Here is a 21,926-nt window from a genome sequence, read left to right as displayed (position 1 = left end):
GGGATACAGGGTCCGTCTGCTGCGGGCGTGTGTCTCGCGCAGCGGGCCGATCGGCAGCAGCCGGCGGAATGCATACACTTCCCGGCGAAAACCATGCCATCGACCACATCGCGCCTGGTGGTGGAACTCACGCACAATGGCACGAAGCTGCGGGGAGTGGTCGTGACGGGCTCGGAGCTCAACCTCGTCGCGGAACATACGGCGCGCAAGGCGAACCTGCGGCTGTTTGAGCTGACCAGGCCGACCTCGGTCCGGCTTGCACTGGGCGACCCCTCGTCGGAGCCCACTGTCCTCCGACAGTTCGCCACCGTCACGCTCGTAGACCCGGTCTCGGAGTGGAAGTTTGTCGATGTTCCTCTCACGGTGGGCCGAATCAGTGGGGGTTTTGACATGATCCTCGGCACCCCCTTTCTTGCCCAATTCGGCTTGATGGTCTCGATCTCCGACCAGGCCCTCTACTGCGAACGATCGGGGCGCGCCGTCCACGACTTCCGTCGCACATCGGCATCGGACCAGCAGCTCTGCCCTGGCCCCTTCTCGGACGGGCACCCCTGTCAAGACTCGGAGAACGACCTACTCGCAGAGTTCCACGATCGCTTCCCGCTGGACATCCTCGCGGTTACGGACGAAGCCGAGGCTGCGGGACTCTTCACCGACGGCTCGTTCCCGCCGAAGTTGCAGAATAAGAATTCGAGCGTCCGCCACAAGATCATCCTCACGCACCCGGACGCCGTAGTCAACGAGAAGCAGTATTCTTGTCCGCCAAAACATCTCGGACTATGGCGGGCCCTGCTCAGCCAACATCTGGCGGCGGGCCGTATACGTCGGTCCACCAGCCAGTACGCCTCGCCAAGCCTAATCATCCCCAAGAAGGACCCCTCGGCGTTTCCCACGTGGGTGTGCGACTATCGAAAACTGAACAGTCTGACGGTCCGGGACCGGACTCCGCTTCCTAATGCAGACATACTAGTGCGCCGGGTGGCGTCGGGAAACGTTTTCTCAATCCTCGACCTATCCACCACATCCTTCCAGACACGGATCCGTGAGCCCGACATTCCACTGACGGCCGTCACAACTCCATGGGGCCTATTTGAGTGGTGTGTGATGCCCGTCGGTCTCTCCAACGCTCCGGCCACCCATCAAGCCCGATTGGAGGAAGCGCTCGGCGAGCTAATCAACGACATTTGCGTCGTACACCTGGACGTCATCGTCATCTTCTCCGTCTGCTTTTCTCAGCATGAGGACTACGTGCGCTCGGTCCTGCTTCGCCTGCGCGCCGCCAACCTGTACTGTAGCCCAAAGAACACACAGCTGTTTCGCCCGGTGATCAAATTCTTGGGCCATGAGATCTCGCCGGATGGCTTTCGTCCAATCACCAACAAAATGAAGAAGAATAAAGCTTAATGATGCAACAGTTTGTAATATTGTTTAGAGTCATAAATGTGTTTAAAAAATAATCTATAGGGGCAGATGCAATCTGCTGATCGTCAACTAGTTTCCGTTGGCCAGAGAAAGAGTCGAAAGGAGAGCTCTTCCAGCCAATGTTCAAACACCGTCCACGTGGGCATGTGGCGCTAATCGATTACAAGCCTGTACTTCGTGGACAGCTTGGCTGCTCGCGCGCCTGCCCTTGTCGCCGGTGTGTCCGCCATGTCTGGAACGTCTATGGCCCAGGTGTCCTGGCCAAAACCCAAGTCTAGCGGGATGAGAACGACGATGCATGTGTTTATACCAACCCTTCTGTTTCATCTCCCGTCTTATCTAGCAAGCGATTTAACACTAAACGAACCGGAAGACACCGCTGCAAACGAAATTCCGGCAGCCCTCCGTCCCCTCCCAGCTTGCACAGTACGGCGATTGCCCCCAGCTCGCCTGGCTCTGATGCAATTGGCGCTGAAACAAGACGCAAGCAATGACGTTCAATTGCTTGACAAACCCCCGTTTATCGAGCGCGGTGCTATGTCGCTTCATCTTTCCAGGCATTATGCCTGTACTTTGTCTGTCATTTCCTTTTCCCCTGACATGGCAATCATGTCCATTCATATGTGCAGGGGACGTGGATCAATTCATGATCTTCGACAGCCGGGGAGTATGATATTAGCATCCGCATCGGTCGCGGATTAGGGAGGGATTAGCGTCGTAATCCTCCTCGGCAACCGCATCGGGTCCGATATACATAGTCCGACTAAACTCCCACTTGAAATATGATTTGGACTAATGAGGAGTAACTTTACTCCTCGCTAATCCTGGGAGTATGTAAGCCTCGCATGCATATTCCCATGCATGCGGGCACTGCTCTGCACTGCTCCCTGTTGTGATGGAAGTGCACATTCATAGTATTGCATGTCGAGAGAGAGAGAGAGAGCTATATATAGTGATCTATGTACAAGCATATCTGCGCCGTAGTCGACTATCTATAGGACTATGTGTATAAGCATACTCATGTCCTAACACCCCCCCTGTCGACCAGGCGAAGTGCTCTGTTGTGCGCCTAGGACCTTACCGGCAAGAAACTCATGTTTATCTGGAGTTAATGCCTTGGTAAGTATATCGGCTAGCTGTTGATCCGTGGGAACCCATGACAAAACTGCTTTCTTTTCAAAAAGTGCTTGGTTAGTAATATAAAATTCCCTGTCCGTATGTCTTGTTCTTTTATTGGAGCTATCGTCTTTTCCTACCCTTATTGCTGACTCATTGTCGCAGAAAAGATGTCCCACAAACTTGTGTCCTAGGATATCTTCAATCAGTTGTTGTACCCACAGTAGCTGCCTCGTCGCCATGCCAAGCGCCATGTACTCAGCTTGACACATCGATGCTGCTACTGTGTGTAGTCGTCTGGCTATCCATAGAATGGGGGCTCCATAGAAACTCAGAAAAATCCCATAAGATGATTGCTGGAACTCACCGCCCCAACCCGTGTCGCTATAGCACTTGAGAGGTTTGTCCGAATCCCGGGGATTGATCTGAAGGAAACGGTCTTTGGTGTTCGCCAGGTAGTTTACAACATGTCGTAGTGCTTTCCAGTGGACGGGAGCGGGACATGCACTGAATCTGGCCATGTAGTTGACCGCGAATGCTATGTCAGGTCTCGTACCGACTGCCAGATAGCTGAGTCCGCCAACCACTGAGAGATACGCCGACGATTGTGTAGGATCACCATCGGGATTCTCTGTTTCCGCACTGTAATTAGTAGGGAGAGGGGTTTTGGCAAGGGATTTTTTATCCCAATGATCCTCGAGTATCTTGTCAATTAGTTTCTTTTGACGGAGAGAAAAACTTCCTGTACCTCTTGTGACTTCAACACCCACAATCGTCTCCACCCCGGATTGCCATTTGATCTCGAGACAATCCTGAAGATCTTTCTCTAGCTGGCGGAGTATTTCGTCACTAGAACCCGAAACGACACCGTCGTCAACGTGTACCCAGATCGCACCCTTATGCGACGAATGCTGTAAGATGTAAAGTGAGCTGTCAAACTGGCTGGGGGTATAACCCAGATCTTTGAGTTTCTTTTGAAGATGTTTCCACCAACATCTAGCAGCCTGTTTCGTGCCATAGAGGGCTTTCTGGAGTTTGCACGCGTACCCTTTCGGCACATCGAGGCCTTCCGGGGGCCTGACCCATATCTCCTCATCTATCGGCGAATGAAGGTAGGCTGCTACAAAATCAAAAGAATAAACGGGCCAGTTGCATTTGGCTGCGATCGTCAGTAGAAGACGCAGGGAGACAAAAGTTGCCGTAGGCGCGAATGTATCGAGGAATTCAACACCGGCTATTTGAGCATAGCCTTTTGCTACGTACCTAGCCTTCAATTTGATGAGTTTGCCGTCCGCCGTCCGCTTCTCGACAAATACCCATTGAGCTCCCATGACACGTCTTCCGTCGGGCACGAGTTCAATAGTCCAGATCTCATGTCGAAAGAGATTCTGTAGCTCTTCCTGAATTGCTTTGAGCCATGCTTCTCTTTCTGGATGTTTCAAGATGTCCTTGTAGTTCTTCGGGGTCGGAATATTGGGTGACTTGGTCTTCTGATCCAGTTCGTCCTGAAGCTTCTCCTGACTTTCAAAAGTTTCTTCGGCAACAAAATTCCCAAGCTGACACGCCATTACAAAACGGAAGGCTTTGACATCTGGGCGGATTTGGGGATCTATCTGGTGTTGTGGAGTATGTACCTGGGCACCGGTTAGTCTAGGATCTATAACAGAAGTGGCTTTTTTGTTGCCTGTTGTCAGCTTCAAAGGATCATCCGCAAATTGGACCCATGCTGAAACAACAATCTTGTTAGTGGAAGGAACCCAGAGCATCCAGCCCTTTCCACCGTCAACATAACCTATGACTCGCGCCTTGAGGGCCCTGTCATCCAAACGCTTTCGCTTTTCTGGTGGGGTCAGCACAAAAGCGCGGCATCCAAACACTCTCATGTGGTCGAGGGTTGGTTTATAGCCGTAGAACGCCTGAAAAGGTGTTTGATTACCACTTACTTTGTTCGGAACCCTGTTGAGCGTGTAGTTGGCCCACAGAAACGCGAATCCCCAAAAGCTCCGCGGTAGGTGGCTGTCAGTGAGCACCGCTCTTCCCATGTCAGAGACTGTCCTGTTGTACCATTCGATAGCCCCATTCTGGTAATGGTGGTATGGGAGCGATCTCTCCGCCTTGATGCCTTTCTTTTTGATGAAATCAGCTAGAATTTTTGTTTCAAACTCCCCGCCGTTATCAGATCGGATGCATCTGACTCGTTTGCCTGTAGCTGTTTCAAAACGTAGAACTTGGTCGATTAGCAATTGAGTGGCCTCACTCTTTTTTGACATTATCTTAATTTCGCTATAAGACGTAGCAATATCTCGAATGGCGAGAATATATTTCCTGTCTCCAAAGGTCGGAATCTCGAAAGGACCCATCAGATCGCAGGCAATGATGTCCAGGGTGCCTACTGGCCTGAAAGTGGGGAGTAGAGTGTTGGTCCGAGTGCCTTTAGCAATCATGCAAACTGGACACTTAATATCCCCTTTAGGGAGATCAGTGGGAAGTCCTACACCGAGGTTCAACTTAATCATCTTTTGGATGCGACGTAGTCCGGCATGCCCAAAAACTCGGTGCCAAAAAAGTAGTTTCATTTCATCTTTTGTGAGGTCAGATTCATGCCAATTGAAACTTTGTTTGTCGATGGGATAGGAGAAGATAAATTCGGAAGTCTTGTCATCAACATTGGAGGGAACAGGGGTTGCAGCAAGGTGATCATACGAGGAAGGCATAACATTGGGAATAGAAACGGATTTAGAGATGGGTGGTTGGATTAGGCGGGATCCATTGGACGGAGTCCGAGATATAGGCCGCGGGAGTGTCCAACATCGACCGGTTGGGTCAAGTTTGCTCTCAAGGAGGATTCGGTCATCGCTTGATCGGAAGAGGAAGGTATCTGAAGAGGTGTCATAGCTAATGGACACATTAGCACGACAGAGTGCGGAAGGGGAGATAAGGGTGGCATTCGCTTGCTCACAGAACATAACCCCGTTAACGGAGACGGTCATTCCACTCTTTCCAGGAAAAACCATTGTCCCCACCCCTGTGATACATTCGTTGCAACCGTCAGTCGCTACTCTCAGGGGGATAGGTTTCTGGAGGAGTTTAAAGTTAAAAAGAGCAAACCTGTCTCCAGTAAGATGATTAGTAGCGCCCGTGTCAGTGATGACGTTCGAGCCAAGCCCGATGGCTTCCGCTGTAGCTTCTCCGGTCATTTGGAGCTCAGCAATCTCGTCCTCAATGTTCCCAACATCAATGTTCTTTGCCGATACGGCGGGCTTCTGGGTTGCATAGTTGGGTTTGTAGGAATCATAAGATCGGTTGTTGGATGGTGGGTTGTTAATGCGAGAGTGAGGAGGATTGGGGGGAATGGAATTGTTGTGCGGCGCAAAGACCGGCTGGGAACCTGGGTTGCCGGGGAAAATGTTTTGTCCATAGGGTGTGAAGTTTGGGGCAACAACAATAGGACAGTAGGGGAGATACGACGGAGAAGAATATTGTGGGGCACTTCGAAAGTTGGAGGTGTTACCGGATTTCTGTGGGACAGGTTTGGTCCTTGCGGGGCAGGAGTTGGACCAATGACCCGGCTGTTGGCATATATGACAGTTGTTATTGGGTCGTGCAGCGTTCACAGCAACATCGTCATTGTTCACTGTTGCCTCTGGCTCTAAAATTTCCGCCGGGGCGTCGGCAATCATATGGTGTGGGCTTTGGATGTCAGGGAAAAGAGAGTTGTTACCACCGGAGTCGGAAAGAGCAACCTGGTTGCGACAAACATCGTACATCTTCAGGAGCTTCTCAAACGTCGGTGCCGTGTGAAGAGCGTCCGTATACATGATGTGCTCGACACGCTGAGCCATTTCTTGCTTAACTGGACCCGATCGTTGGTTCCGCTGAAAAAGGAGTCCGAGGATGTTGTCCACGGTGAAGGCAATGTTCAGATCTTTCAAATCGGTTATGAGATCGTTCATTCGAGCGCCACAAGCAGCCGAAGTCGCAAACGAGTTGGGGTCGATTTTCAGAAGTGCGTCCAGGGTCGAGATTTGTGCGGCCCGGCAGACCGAGTTGAAGCGGGATTTGATGTTCTTGAAACCTTCATGACAGGTTGATATCGAGGAGATGCCGTCCTCAAGAGACGAGTCGATGGAGTGGAGAAGAATAGCCCGGCCAATCTTCTCGTGATGGATGTTGGTGGTCGGTTTGTCGAAAAAATCGGCATTGTACAAGACCTGGGATGCGAGTTCTCGAAGTCGGCGGGCCCATTTGCGGAAATTACTGCCGTCCGCTAGGAGTATATCACGTTCTCGAATCAGTTTGATTGCGGAAGATATGTTGGACGTTGTGTTGCGGCGATCTTCCTCGGCAAAACGTCGATTACGAGTGTCTTCAATGGCGCGATCTAGGGTCTCCTGCCGAGTCTGAGTAGCTGGAGGTGGGAGTTGTGCTTGGGGATGGCTGACCGGGAAAGCGGGGTGTTGAACGGGATTGGGAGAAGGTGTCACGGGAGATTGGTTTTGTGGAAAACCGTAGGGGAGATGGTGGTACGGGTAGGGGTAAGACATGTAGGGAAAGGGAGGATAATAACCGGCGGGCGAGTTGGCAAAGTCCGGCATAGACGGATTTGTGGCTGGCACGGGCTGGGTCTGGATCATGTGAGGGGGTGTCTCGTGATTTATGTCTTTTTTCGTAGCGATTGGGGTCGGGGAAACCGTGTTATCAGTAGCCGTGGTAGCCGCAGGAGTTGAGACGGGGGGATGAGATGGAGTTACAGTGGGTGTTGGGTTGGTGGAGGAGGATGAAGATTGGGGGGGTGCGGAAGAATTGAAAGGTGTAGGGGTGAAGTGATAGTGAGGGATCGGGGGAGTAGGTTGTCGAGTAGGTTTGTTGGCGATGGGTTTTTTGTTGTCGGGGTGGTGTGGGGATGAGGTGGGCAGAGCAAGAAAAGGATTAGTGAGGGCGTCTAAGCCTTGGATTTGTTGGTTGCGGATGTGGGATGAAGTGAGCAAGCCGGTTTGAGCTTGTATGCTTGGCGAAGGAGGTTGAATATGGTTTTGAGAATCAATAGGTGAATTATTTGATGGAGGTGTAGGATTGGGTAGATCGGACATGGTATAGGATAATTTGGGGAGAAAGATTTATGAATTTTAGAGAAACAAAGTCGAGTAGGCGAGTCTTGGAAGCCTCGTACGTTTACAAGGTTGAACCAAAGAAGCAAGAAAATACTCAGGACTCATTATCCGTCCGTACTTTAAGATATGCCTAAACTGGCCAGGAGAAAGCGAAATCTTGACGAGGCGGATAATGAGAACGTTTTTTAACTCGCAACAAGGGTTCAATCTTGTTGGTACCTCGCAACCTTCACGTCGCTACTGGGATTGATGATGGGAAAGAAAAGTATGTATGATTGAAAGGAACTTTGTGTTTTTGATAAATGAGCAAAGTTCCGTGTTGAGCGAAAAACTTTAAGGGCTCATGACCTGTTGTGATGGAAGTGCACATTCATAGTATTGCATGTCGAGAGAGAGAGAGAGAGCTATATATAGTGATCTATGTACAAGCATATCTGCGCCGTAGTCGACTATCTATAGGACTATGTGTATAAGCATACTCATGTCCTAACACTCCCCACTGAAAATGTATGCACCAAACACAGCTGACATAAATACTTACACAGCTTTTTATCCCACACCGATGCGGTTGCCGGTCGGGATTAGTGCTAATCCGGGAGTAAGCGGATCTGTTACTCCTTGAGTTACACCCGCACCGATGCTGATGCTCTTACAGCAAAGGATGGCCCGTGGTGTATATATAGCAGCCCTTTGCCACTTTGCCCCGGTTCTAGACTACCAACCACTCCCCACCACACCTGCACACAATATACGCAGTTCTGTACACGGCAGGATGAAGCTGTCAACGCTCATCATCACCATCACCATCCCGCTCGTCCTCGGCGCAACTCTCGTGTCGAGCCGAACCAGCGAGTCGGGGCATCCAGATAACGGTCCTGGTTATATCTGCCATCCGCACTGTAAACGAGACTCAGCTGGGGATCGGGCGATATGAATCATTACCGTAAGCTGATCGGCCTCCCTCTCTTACGGAACCATCAAAAGGGTTATATGTCAACATCTGTATCACTAACCTTTTTTCATATCTCGTGAATACCTTTTTGTCGCGCTCCTCAGGTTCCCTCCGAACAGAACTAGAAAAAACAAAAGAGCTGCCAACACCTGATCAACGCGTCCACCATCGTTGATACATCTGCCGCTCAGTCCACTCGCCGAGCCAGGAGACATCCAATTCGACGGCAAGCTCGACTAATCAACTGGGCCCACTCCTTCCCCTATTGCCCCAGCCTCTGCTATGCACTTACATTGTCCACCTTTTAACCTGGCTCATGGCTGTTTTATCAACCAGTAGTTCTTACCACAACTCGCATTGAATGAGAATACATAGTGCCCGTACATGAGACCGCAAATTGTTGCATCTGTTTTTTTCTTTAGAAATGCTTGGATACAATTGTTTGTATCTTCGATTGGAAGCATCTGATCGTGATCAGTTTATGCTGTGCAGACCCTTGGGCGTTCTGATCACTCTGCGGGCCTGGGTAAAGTCACGCCAGGAGATTATACATGCATAGCAGCGGAAGAAAGTGCAGGATAATTAATGAAAGTTAATTCACAGACAGGTCGCTGGAAGCTTCTGATCAAGGTAGAGCTGTAGTTTTTACCAGTCGGGAATTGTGTTGCTAGAAAGATCACCTTCAAGCTGTTCAACGCCCAAGAAACACGCAGTGGATTATGTAGGTGATGCTTATGAGACATAGACTGGCCGGGTCGTCAACGCACTCGTTGTTCTAGTGCTACTGCGACTGATATGGGGAGATATGGTGGTAGCTGGGCAGGGGTTGCCATCAGAGAGTGTGTAGCCGGACACGGTCTCTGCTAGCCGGCTGGATAGTTTCGATAGCTCTGCGATACGGTGAAAGGGATGTCCTTTGAAATTGTCAAAGGGATCGTGGGGTGTTGTGTTGGTGATTTGTAGTCATATCCGGCCACAGCAGCCCATGGTTTCCTAGTCCGGCGTGGTCGGGATCCGCTCCGGAGGGGTCTTCCTCTCGACTTCTTCCTCGGAAGCTTTTCTCTTCTTTCCTGTTGACCACCATCATCCATCGTCGTCGTCGTCTTCTTCCCGAATCAACACAGGATGGCCCAACCCAACAACAACAACAACAGCACCACCAGCAACCCAGGCTCATACCTCCAGCTGATCAACGAACTCGAACGCGAGATCATCAGATCAGCACCAACAGACCTCCTCCAGTTCTGCTCATCCTGGTTCCAGTTCAAGCTAGAACAAGAACGAACCCAAATCAGACAGCAGCTCAGCCAGCTCAACTCAGTCTACCAACAGCAACAACAGCATCAACAACAGCACCAACAGCAACCAGCTTACCACTCAACCTACCCAGCAAACCATCCATCATACTACCACCAACAACAACAACAACAACAACAGCAGCAGCAGCAGCAACAGCAACAGCAACAACAACCGAACAACATCTACTACTCCTTCAACCAACCACCCCCCAACAACTTCCCAACGGCCACCAACACATTCCAACAACCTCAACCACTCGAAAATAACAGCAGCTACTCATTCAGCCCAGCCACCGCCCAGCTCCAGCCCCGACAAGCCACCCCACTCGCACCCACCGCAGCAGCAGCCTACACCACCTCACCCGCCACCGCCATCCCCATCAGCCACCCACAACCACACCCCCCGATCAACAGCAACCACCACCACTACCAACCCATCTCGCCCAGCCAATCCCTCCGATCACCTGCACCCACCTACCACTCATCCCCCGGGCCATTAACCGCCTACAGTCTCTCAGCAGCAAACAACATCAACAGCAACAACAGCCGATCACTGCCAGCCAGTCAATCAGCCCCACCTCCGCCCGCAATCGTCCAAGAAGGCTCCGACGACGACAGCAGCTCGGACGACTCGAGCCATGTGCCCCTCGTCCCCGCCGGCTACAACTTCGGCCGAAGAGTCTCGGTCTCTGCCGAATCCCTCTCGCCCCTGAACCGCGACGACGGCCCGATGGCGCCCAAGAAGGTGGTCCCCAAGACCCACAGCCAGCGCCAACGGATCGAAAACTCGATCAAAGACAACCTGCTCTTCCGCACGCTCGACGAGGAGCAGCACGACGACGTGGTGAATGCCATGGAAGAGCTCACCGTCACCCAGGGCACCGAGGTGATCGTCCAGGGCGCCGTCGGCGACTTCTTCTACGTCGTCGAGGAGGGCACCTTCGATGTCTACATCCGCGGCCCCCGAACCTACACCTACGTCCCCGCCCCCTCCAACGAGTCCCAGGGGACACTCATGAACCTCACCCCCGGCGCCGGAGAAGCTAGCAACCCGGGCCCAGGCGGCTTCCCCAGACTTACCAACGGCGCATCCCCCTCGCCGGAGAACGGGGCCGGGTCGATCCAACGCGGCGGAACGCCCTTTGGTGGATCGGCCACCAACGGGACCACCGTCAGCCACCAAGGCCCGAGCAAGAAAGTCAACCACTACGGCCCTGGCGGGGCGTTTGGTGAGCTAGCCCTGATGCACAACGCCCCGCGGGCCGCGACAGTGGTGGCCACCTCGCCGACGGCCACCTTATGGGCCCTCGACCGGATCACCTTCCGCTCCATCCTCATCAACCACACCGCACGCAAACGCAAGATGTACGAAAACTTCCTCTCCGAGGTGCCCATCTTCGTCTCCCTCTCAGCCACAGAGATCTCCAAGATCGCAGACTCCCTCGAGGACCGCTCGTTCCCCGAAGGCGTCGACGTCATCCGCGAGGGCGAGCTCGGCAGAGAGTTCTTCATCATCGAGGCCGGCAGGGCTGAGGTCTATAAGAAGCGCGCTACTGCTACTCATCATCTTCGCAACTCCATCAATCAGACCGACGCGGTCGAGGAAGAGCTCGTTGGGATCCTGGGCAAGGGCGATCATTTCGGAGGTCAGTCTTCCTTTCGACCCCTACTAAAAAAACAAGGGGGGGACCGTGGGACTAAATTATCTCTGTTTGATAGAACTGGCGTTACTGAACTCGGCCCCAAGAGCGGCGACGGTGCGGGTGGCGAAAGGCACGGGCCGTCTGCGCGTTGCGGCCTTGGGCGAGAAAGCGTTCACGCGTCTGTTGGGCCCCGTGATCGACATTCTGTCGCGGCACGCGGCGTCGCACTACGGCCCTGCGGAAGTATCGAGCGGCTCGGGCGTGTCGGGAGGCCCCGAGCCTATGGCGAGCGGCTCGAGTGGCCCCGACGGCTCTCCGGCCGCCCACGACCGCCAATCGCCCCGCTCCGCCCCGCTCCCGCCCTCGTCTGCGTCCACCTCCTCGAACGCGAACACCGTCGTCCATTCGTCCCCCGGCCTCGGCCGCGGAAACGGGCCTGCTAACGGCTTCGCCCACTGGAACGGCCTCAGTGGACGCGTCACGCCGGCCGACGAGGCCTAGCCTCCCCGCGCGCTTCTCTGAGCCAGCTTTGCTGCTTCTCTCCATCCGGCCCCTTTTCACTTCCTCATCTCTCACATACACGCGCGTCATCCGCCATCGGCGGCATCCCAGAAACCTCTCCAACCCCGGCCACAATGGCCCCCTCTCAACTCATCAAAACTCATCGCCATAGAGATAGATTTAGTATTTGCATTGTGTCTCCTTGTCATCGCTTCTCCTTGTTTCCCATCACACACTGAGCGAGGCCTCCGAGAACGATCAGTCTGAGTGTTGCGGGACTGGGCACTTCGCGGCTCGCAGTGGATGTTTTCTCTTCTTTTTGTCCTCCGTCCATCTCAATCACATCCATCAATCATACATATTTGTCCCAAATCAGACAAGCACAGATTCCGTGCCCCCGGCTCCTGGTCGGCAGCTGGATGTCCTCCAAAGATGTGCCCCATCACCTCCAGCCACTAGGCCACTCCCAACCCTGGCCTGGATTGCAGCGGCCATCCTTGCACTCCTGGCTGGGAGTAAAGACTCGTACACTGTTAGTTTCCTATCAACGGTGGAACCCTGGCCAAACCAGATAAAATTGGAGGACGTGGCACAGCTGCACTGCAAAAAAAAAAAACCGTGTGAACTGTGAGCAGTGGACATGTGGTAACTCTGAGGAAGCTTGTGGTGTCACACCAGCCTTACTCAAGGTTTCACTCAACCCAAGCTTTGATGCACAGTCACTGGGCACCTTGCATAGTGACTGTGCCAACAAAGGCACTTGTGCATCCAGGTGGAGTTACAATGGCAGCTTGACTCGAGTATCCTGCGTGTCAACTGCAAGCAGTTGACCAAGTTTTTTTTGCAGTGCTGGTGAGTTTTTTTTGAGGGGAGGGGGGGATATGATGTAAATGGGAGCTGATCTCTGGTGAAATGAAATCTACCCCATAGCAAGAGTATATATGCATCTGTGTCTCTGCTCTTTCACAAGGATGTTACCTGGATTCATCGTGTGCAATGCCATAGGCCAAAATTCACTTTTTTTAATATAAAAAAAAACCAAGGCATGGCTATTGGGCGGGCTTGGCCAGTTTTACTCCACTTGTGGCAGAGTGCACAAATAATCAGTTCATCAGAACAAAGATCAAATTGGCTTGCTCCATGTTGACTGCGGCACAGTGCATGGTGGGCTGGTCACACCTCGGGACACAGTACAGAAGAGCAAAGACGTGCTACAGAAACTGTGGCACAGAGAATGCAGCATTGCTTGCATCTAAATTTGCAGATTGGTGCTTACAACTGTTGTTGGAGAAAATCAAGCTGCCATGGGATGTAGTACAATTTGGCCTGCATGTGCTTGGCCACTTTGGTTGAGAACAGACTTGAACTTTCATTCACAAAAGTGGATATGAGGGGCACCTATCCACTTAAACATTGTTTGCTCTTTCCATGGAAATTGCACCCCAGATTTGCGGCAGCAAGGCCGCCTTGGCCTCTATTGAGGCATAGGCTGGGCATACTCTCATGCACTGTGCTGCGGAGTTAGACAGACTGAGTTTGAACCTAGTTGATGAGACTGTGAAAGCTATTTGTAGACTTAGTATTTCAACCATTACTCTCATCAGTTGTTTTCCTTCACCTTCATTCTTGTTTCCAACTTCAATCAACTCACTTGGTCTTAGGTGTGCCTCCACCTCTCTGAGCTTCTCATCAGTGTGTTTGTGTTACCCACAGCCTCTGCACTGCTTCAGTTTGTGCTCCTCCTTGTTGCTCATTAGCCTCTAGTATTGAGTAAATCCTTGAATCCCCTTTTCTTTTATTATCTTATATCAGGACCGCACATATGGCCAGGGTGCTGCACTAACACTGATTGGGCTTGGGTGTCAGCACTAAACTGCTGTGCTGCACTAAAAGTGCCACTTTTGTCAGTGCAGCACAACGGTTACACCCTTGGTAGAATCACATACAAAAATAATTATCTACATTTTATCATCTTCCTTTTGTTTCTCATTTGTCCTTCCCTTCTTGTTTCTAGCCTTTATTCAGTAATTTATATCAAAAAATTACTGCACCCTTTTCAAGCCTGATCTCTACGCAAGATCATCTGCTGACAGGGACAGGCCAATTTTTCCCCGCAGGGTTTCCTGTTTTGTCCTACCCCCTCCCTGGGAGCCCCCTAATCACTTGATTAGGCCCTCATGCAGCACAGCTGGAAGATCATCCATAGGGCCTTTGGGGATTTCCAACATGTGCACACGTTTAATTGCTGGGTGTGCTATGTATATTATTGTTGTAATGATGTGAATAAAACACACCAAAACTAATTAGAAGATCCAGAGGTCTAGGATTTTGTGGATTTACTGAAAAACACGTCTTTTTTTAGATAAAGAATAAGGGAAACATATGCCTTCTGAGTTTTCATATCTGACCTTGACTGGAAGGTGTTCCATCATGTTAAATAGAAATGTTCCAATGTTGTGCGGGAGTGGGTGAGGTATGATAACCTCAAACTCAGATTCATAGTCATAAATCCTAATTGGTTTTTTGAAAGAAAAAACAAATCTTCAGCTCTAGATCATCAAGACAGTTCAATTTTTTATCATCATTAAATCTTACATTTCTGAGAGAATTTTGTGTGTTTGATCTGCCAGCTTTGGCAAGTCAACATTATCTTGAATATCCTTCTTCAGTTGCTTCACAACATATGTATTATGTTCAAGGTATGTGCTCCAACGCTCTTTTTGCGTACGGCCATTAATACCTGTCAGATGGACCTCCTCATAATACTCTAGATACACCATCAAAATGCAAACCAAAGTCAATGTTCAGGCATTACATATATAAGCTAAAATTATCATCAAATTTAGACAGAACAATCAGAAGAAACCTTACTAAATGCACCCTGAGGGGTCAATTGAGAAGTCAACCTAAGTATTTCAGCATTTGATTGAGCCAGCCGTTCCCTTGACATCTCTATAATTTGGTTCGAAAGCTTGTGTGTCATCTCCCACTGTTCACACAAGCTCTGTTGTGCCTTTGCCATACTTTCACGAAAGTTCTGTTGGATTTGCCTCTCTGAGGCCAGGATGTGTCTCTCGTAGGCCAGTAAGCTTTCAGCCTTTTCCACAAGAGCAGTTGCTGTTTCCTTATGCTTTTCATCAAACATTTCGATGAAGCCTGCGAGAGCTGAATCAGTGGGTATCAATGGTTTCTTGCGTGCATTGAATGCAGGATGTATCATACTAAATCTTCGCATGTTCAAGAACTGTTGATGCATAATGGCTGTTTTTGCACTAGGTAGAAATGGTGATAAGGCTTAAAATGCAATAAGACAAAAATATGTAGATGAGTAAGATTAGTTGTTCAAGATATATATGAATGAATTTGGGGGGTTGGGGGTGTTGGGGCTCACTTGGGGCTGGTTGGCGAGGGCAAGGCGGAAAGTGGCGAGGGCCAGGTGTTTGGTGGCTAGGCTGAGAGGAGTAGGCTGGGGGTTAGCCTCAAGTTGTCTCTCCCCGCAATCAAGCAAGGGGGAAGGGGTGTTGGGGCTCACCTGGGGCTGGTTGGCAAGGGCAACAGCTTGGTTGGCTCTGATGCTAGGAAAGAGGAGAGGAGGCCATTTGGTCGGACCTTGGGCAAGGGAAGGAAACCGGAGGGTTGGTCGAGCTCTGTTCCTGAAGACGGGAGGGGCCTGGTTGACTCCTGAGAATGAGGAGAGATGAGGGCCTGGCCGAGCTCGGTTCTTGAAGACAAGCAGGACCTGGTTGGCTTCTAATAATGAGGAAAGAGGGCCTGGTCGGCTCCTGAGTACAAGGCGCTTGGCTAGCTCCTGAAGACAAGGAGAGAGCAGGGGCCTATTGGCTCGAACAACGAGGGTGGGGGTAGGCAATTGTAAACAATTGTTTGGTCCGATCAACGAAGGAAGGAAGGAGCCGGGCAGTTCTTGACAATCAGGAGCTTGATTTGGCTTCTGAAGACGATGAGAGGAGGGTCCGTTGGGTCGACTACTGAAGACGAAGAGGGAAAGAGGAGGGTCAGTTGACCCGGTTCCTGAAGATGAGAGGGGCCTAGTCGGCACACGAACGGATACTTGTCCTTCCACCCCTGGATCGTCGCCCGCCACTCCGTTCGCTCTGGCGGGCTCATCCGCGCCGGCAGGATGTTCAGCAGATGCGTCAAGCTCTGGACCACATCCCCTTCGACTGAACATGTCGCTCGGACTCCCTTGTTGATGTCCTGGAGTTGGATCTCGAAGTGAGTGATCCCTCCTCGGCCCTGTTGGGCAGCGGCCAAGGCACGAGGAGCAAAAGCTAGAAAACAGGAGCCAATATCATTCATTATCAGACGAAGAGAAAACTGCGTGTTTTTTAAGAGAGAAAAAATGACTGCGGAGAAGAGCTGGTGACTTACTATTCACTTTTCCAGCCACACGTTCATCGAGCCGAGCTCCGAGAACGATCAAGACATCGGCGTCCTGCATGGCCAAGGTAGGATAGGCCGAGTCATGGATACCGAGCATGTGTAAGCTTTCGAGGCCCTCCTCATCGGAAGCGCCCCTTCCCATGAGGGTAGTAGTCACGGGGATATTCCACTGATCGGCGAGTTGTCTGAGGAGTTTTGGGCCCTCATCGGACGATAAGATGCCCTGACCGGCATAGATAAGCGGGCGTTTGGCGTTGACGATCATGTCGGCTGCTTGGCGTAGCTCGCGTGTTTCGGATGGAGCTGAATTGGAATTTGGCGTGGATTCGGCAGGGGATGGCCAAGGACGAGGTCTAAGGTAGTTGGAGGGCAGGAGCCGATCGATGAGGTCCGGTTGGGTGAATGTGAGAGGGATGGGGGTGCGGAGGATGGCGGGGGTGATATCGTTGGGGAGGTGGACCAAGACAGGGCCTGGACGGGCAGAGGTGGCGATCTTGAAGGCCGCGTTGATCCGCCGGGGGAGCTCGCTGACATCCTTGACCATCACGTTCGACTTGGTCCAGCGGCGACTGGTCCCGATCACATCGGCTTCCTGGCACGCCCCGCTTCCGACCCCGCTCGTCGCCGGCTGTCCCGTGACGACGATTAGCGGCGTTCCATCGCGGTAGGCTTCTTGCAGCCGCGTGAGCAGGGCTGGACGAGGGATGTTTGATTTCGAGTTTGTGGTTGAGCAGGATGGAGACGGGGCTGGGGGTGGGGATGAGGGGAGGCTGGGAATGGAGGGGAGCTTGATGTTCTGGCGCGCGTTGCTGATGAGAGTGGATGCGAGTGTGCTGGGCTTGGTCATCTGGTGTTTTTGATGGGGAAAGTCAAAGGAAGTTGAAAAATCGACTCCAAGGAAATAATAAATCGACTCCCAAAAGTCGGTTACGTCGCGCGGACCGTCTCCGGACGTCCCCCCCCGGGTCCTCGAGACCTCGCGCGGCCCCAAAAGCATTTTGGGAGTCAATTAATTAATTCCCCTCTCGAGGATAGGAGTCGATACATTAGTTTAACAAAAAATGACGGAATATACAAAAAAAATTATATCTTGTCACTGTTGTACCCAAACGCCCTATAAATTTTACAGCAATATAAATACACTCTTTAGAGAATATTGTGAGCTTCACAACATTAGTACTCCTCAGGGAGACCCTGTGTAGCCGGGGGCAGATTTGGCGGATTTCCTACTAAGGCCAACCCCCAAAACCTTATCTACGGTGCTCCAAATGGCCCCAAAATTTTTCAGCTATAAGAATACAATCTTTAAAACATATGTTAAGCTTCACTGCATTAGTACTCCTCAGGGAGACCCTGTGTAGCCGGGGGGGGGGGGGGGGGGCGGATTTGGCGGATTTCCTACTAAGGCAAACCCTCAAAACCTTATCTACAGTGCTCCAAAAAGCCCCAATTTTTTTCTGCCATAAGAATACACTCTCTAGAAAACATTACAAGCTCCAAGGAGGTATTACACATCAGGCACACCTTTTATCAACCATGGTGTAGCGTAGCGCAGCACAAACGTGCTATTTTTTAGCGTAGCGTTAGCCCAATCGCACGCATCTGCGCTAAAGCTACGCGCACAGGGTACAAAGCTATTTTAGATTGTAGTGTAGTGTTAGCGCAGATACGCGCGATTGCGCTAATGCTACACTAAGAAATAGCGGATTTGTGCTGCGCTACGCTACACCACAGTCAATAAAAGGTGTGCCTGATGTGTAATACCTCTTTGGAGCTTGTAATGTTTTCTAGAGAGTTTATTCTTATAGCAGAACAAATTTGGGGCCATTTGGAGCACCATAGATACGGTTTTGGGGATTTGCCTTAGTAGGAAATCCGCCAAATCCGCCGCCCAGCTACACAGGGTCTCCCTGAGGAGTAATATTGCCGTGAAGCTTAACATATGTTTTAAAGAGTTGATTCTTATAGAAGAACAAATTTGGGGCCATTTGGAGCACCATAGATAAGGTTTTGGGGATTTGCCTTAGTAGGAAATCCGCCAAATCCGCCCCCCCCGGCTACATAGGGTCTCCCTGAGGAGTACTAATGCAGTGAAGCTTAAAATATGTTTTAAAGAGTTGATTCTTATAGCAGAACAAATTTGGGGCCATTTGGAGCACCATAGATAAGGTTTCGGGGATTTGCCTTAGTAGGAAATCCGCCAAATCCGCCGCCTGGCTACACAGGGTCTCCCTGAGGAGTAATAATGCCGTGAAGCTTAAAATATGTTTTAAAGAGTTGATTCTTATAGCAGAAAGAATTTGGGGCCATTCGGAGCACCATAGATAAGGTTTCGGGGGTTTGCCTTAGTAGGAAATCCGCCAAATCTGCCCCCCAGCTACACAGGGTCTCCCTGAGGAGTAATAATGCTGTGAAGCTTAACATATGTTCTGAAGAGTTTATTCTTATAGCAGAAAAATTTGGGGGCTTTTTGGAGCACTGTAGATAAGGTTTTGGGGGTTTGCCTCAGTAGGAAATCCGCCAAATCTGCCCCCCGGCTACACAGGGTCTACCTGAGGAGTAATAATGCAGTGAAGCTTAACATATGTTTTAAAGAGTGTATTCTCATAGCTGAATAATTTTGGGGCCATTTGGAGCACCATAGATAAGGTTTCGGGGGTTGGCCTTAGTAGGAAATCCGCCAAATCCGCCCCCGGCTACACAGGGTCTCCCTGAGGAGTACTAATGTCGTGAAGCTCACAATATTCTCTAAAGAGTGTAGTTATATTTCTGTAAAACTTTTAGGGCGTTTGGGTACAACAGTGACAAGATATAAATTTTCACATTTTGTTAAATTAATGTATTGGCTCCCATCCTCAAGAGGGGAATTAATTAATTGACTCCCAAAATGCTTTTGGGGCCGCGCAAGGTCTCAAGGACCCAGGGTGGACGTCCGGAGACGGTCCGTGCGACGTAAACAACTTTTCAACTCCCAAGTAAAAAAAGGAAAAGAAGAAGAAGAAGAAGAAATGAGGCTCAACCACAACTCAACCAAACCCAACAATATCCAAGTTTCACCACAAGCCAACCCCACCACACCAGATCTTCCGGACTGGACCTGTGAACACTAGGGGGATTCAAAGTTGGCTATGCATGACTTGCATGTACTTTGGTGTTCAAGGCTTTCCTTGAACACCAATAGGTGTTAAGTTTGGAGCAACTAAGGGCCCAAACGTATCTAAACCCTTGTCCCAGGGTTTAGATACGTGGGGGGGCCCCTTTGGCCTGGGAGATGTAACCGTAACACGGGTACAGGCTCAAAGGGGACTAGGAGTAGGTCTCTTTTGGGTTGTAGATAGGATAACTCTGGTTTATTTCAAAGGTAATCTTGAGAATTGCGGAGGAATAATACTCTACAATACTGATCTGTATATATAGGGAAATGTATTGTGTTTTGAACAATCCTTGGACAGATCTGCAGGATTTTCCTGGATTTTTGCCCAAGGTTCAAGGCTCTGCACAATTGCTGTCCTTCGGCTTTTACCTCTCCAAGGCCATGATTTTGTCATTGACGATCATCTTGGCCACAGCAGCCAGTAGACCAGTGCACCCGCAAAGGGGTCAACTAGCATCCGCCCTCATCTGCCCCTCCACCACGGTCAAATAGACCATACTCTTGAAGACTCAGTGGAACCGATGTCACGATTTGGGATTGATTTGTTTGGTAGGGAAGACCCACCCCCAGGGTACCTCTCTGCTAGCGAGCTCTGGCACATTTGCCACATTGGCCCACCACCGGCTCGAATCACTGTAAGTCTGGAGCATTCTATCCTTTTCCGACTGAAGAACATGTTGAGTTGTCTGTTAGTCTGCTACCATGATGTATCACCACAGTATGGAGGGCTGTCGGATTGACCCATGAGCACTACCAACCAACCACCCAGCTGGCAGCCACAAGCGTCTGTAGCCTAGTTGGTAGAGGCAGCACTCTAGTATGTGTCTCAGCATAGCTGAGGTTGTGAGTTCGACTCTCACCAGACACATCTTCATTTTAAAGTCTCTACATGTTGCAATGAACTAGGTCAGGAAGGACAGAGTGCAGAAAGAGTAAGTTCATTGCAATATGAAGAAAAGAAAGAGAGAGAAAAGGAAAGACACTAACCTAGGTCAGGAAGGACAGAGCGCGGAAGGAGTGAAGAAGAGGATTTCCGCGCCTGCCTCCCTGGCCTAGACTATATACAAGCTGAGATGTCACACACTGTGATATGAGAGGTGCAAGGAAACAAGAAAAGGAAAACACAGACAGATGGAAGCATAAAGAAGAAAACAACACCTCAACACCCCCCCCCTTGCTGACAACCTGGCTGAAAGAAAGGAAAAAGAGGGAAGAAAAGAAAATTGAAGAAGACAACACAAAAGAAGGGAAATTGGAAAATGGAATGTGAAGCTAAGTTAACTAAGACCCTCTCTTTGTAGAGGGGGGACGCCGTCCCGCAGGGACCCTCCAAAGGAGGGACCTATACACTATGCACCAGTGCTTGACCTACTCTTTCTTGTTTTTTTGCTGTTTTCCATTCTATTGCTTGTACCTCCTCAGTCGTGAGGAATAGCATGAAGGTTCCGCTGAGCCAAATGACCCCTTCCTTCTCCTGCATCTTGTAGGATATGTAGCATTATTTTTGGACCCTCTCACCATTTTTTACTGTCACAATAAGACTTTCAAAGTGCTCAGGTTTGATGGCACCACTCCCTGTACTCTGACTGGTGGCTTTACATTACATAAGCAGCCTGTGGATGTATTGCCCATGGAAAACAAGGAAAAAGACCAATTTTGAAGTGAGTGGGACACTTGATTTTTGGCATGCTTGTAGAGAAGAAGCAGGCGGTCATGGCACACTGAACAAGAAAAAAAAGGTTGAGTGGATCAAATTTGATAGTGTTTCTAAAATAATGCCCTGCAAAATGCCAAAAAGAGTAGGGCGGGTAGGGGGGTATACGGCGCAAGTCCCTCCTTCGGAGGCTCGCTTCGCAAGGGGCGCTCTGCGCCAGCCAGGCTGCACCAGGCCCTCCAAAGAGGGTCTTGTGTTAAGTTAGAATGTGAAGGGTGATGGGGTAGGAGAAATCAGACTAAGCCAAAAGAGGACCGTTGATTTGGGGGAGGGGTTTTGTTAGCATATCCGCAAACATATCCTTGGTGGAGACATGGAGAACCACCAGGCGTTGAGCTTTGACGCATTCCCGCACGAAATGGTACCGGGCGTGGATGTGTTTTGTCCTGGAGTGGTGTTCGGGGTTTTTTGCGAGTGCCTTGGCGCCAGCGTTGTCAATGTGGAGCCGAAGAGCTGACTTAGGACAAAGATGAAGCTCGGAAAGCATGTACCGGAGCCAGAGGCCTTCTTTGCACAAGTCAGACATGGCCTTGTACTCAGCCTCCGTGCTGGAGAGAGACACTGTGGCCTGTTTTCTGGATTTCCACAAGATCGCCCCGTCACCAATACAGAAG

At 50.6% G+C, this 21,926-nt stretch overlaps 4 protein-coding genes across 4 annotated transcripts; 2 read left to right on the top strand and 2 right to left on the bottom strand.

Moving 5' to 3' along the window:
- Positions 1–93: 93 nt before the first annotated feature.
- PtA15_5A881 (uncharacterized protein) lies at positions 94–2,095 on the top strand (the record flags this gene model as incomplete). Its single annotated transcript, XM_053169689.1, has 3 exons — positions 94–341; positions 1,608–1,828; positions 2,052–2,095. The coding sequence occupies 3 exons, from the start codon at positions 94–96 to the stop codon at positions 2,093–2,095; spliced, it is 513 nt and encodes a 170-aa protein (XP_053020861.1).
- Positions 2,096–2,818: 723 nt separating this feature from the next.
- Positions 2,819–7,628, bottom strand: PtA15_5A880 (uncharacterized protein; the record flags this gene model as incomplete). Its single annotated transcript, XM_053169688.1, has 2 exons — positions 2,819–2,835; positions 2,906–7,628. 2 exons carry the CDS (start codon positions 7,626–7,628, stop codon positions 2,819–2,821), a joined length of 4,740 nt encoding a protein of 1,579 aa, XP_053020860.1.
- Positions 7,629–9,726: 2,098 nt separating this feature from the next.
- PtA15_5A879 (uncharacterized protein) lies at positions 9,727–12,043 on the top strand (the record flags this gene model as incomplete). Its single annotated transcript, XM_053169686.1, has 2 exons — positions 9,727–11,545; positions 11,619–12,043. 2 exons carry the CDS (start codon positions 9,727–9,729, stop codon positions 12,041–12,043), a joined length of 2,244 nt encoding a protein of 747 aa, XP_053020859.1.
- A 2,502-nt stretch (positions 12,044–14,545) lies between these two features.
- Positions 14,546–17,291, bottom strand: PtA15_5A878 (uncharacterized protein; the record flags this gene model as incomplete). The annotated part of the gene is made up of 9 exons (XM_053169685.1): positions 14,546–14,554; positions 14,639–14,673; positions 14,772–14,810; positions 14,915–15,337; positions 15,435–15,495; positions 15,576–16,029; positions 16,107–16,332; positions 16,433–17,137; positions 17,246–17,291. The coding sequence occupies 9 exons, from the start codon at positions 17,289–17,291 to the stop codon at positions 14,546–14,548; spliced, it is 1,998 nt and encodes a 665-aa protein (XP_053020858.1).
- Between the last annotated feature and the right edge of the window lie 4,635 nt (positions 17,292–21,926).

Source organism: Puccinia triticina, chromosome 5A, assembly GCF_026914185.1.
Source record: "Puccinia triticina chromosome 5A, complete sequence".
Lineage (NCBI taxonomy): Eukaryota > Fungi > Basidiomycota > Pucciniomycetes > Pucciniales > Pucciniaceae > Puccinia > Puccinia triticina.
This window is presented reverse-complemented; position numbering and strand designations above follow the sequence as displayed.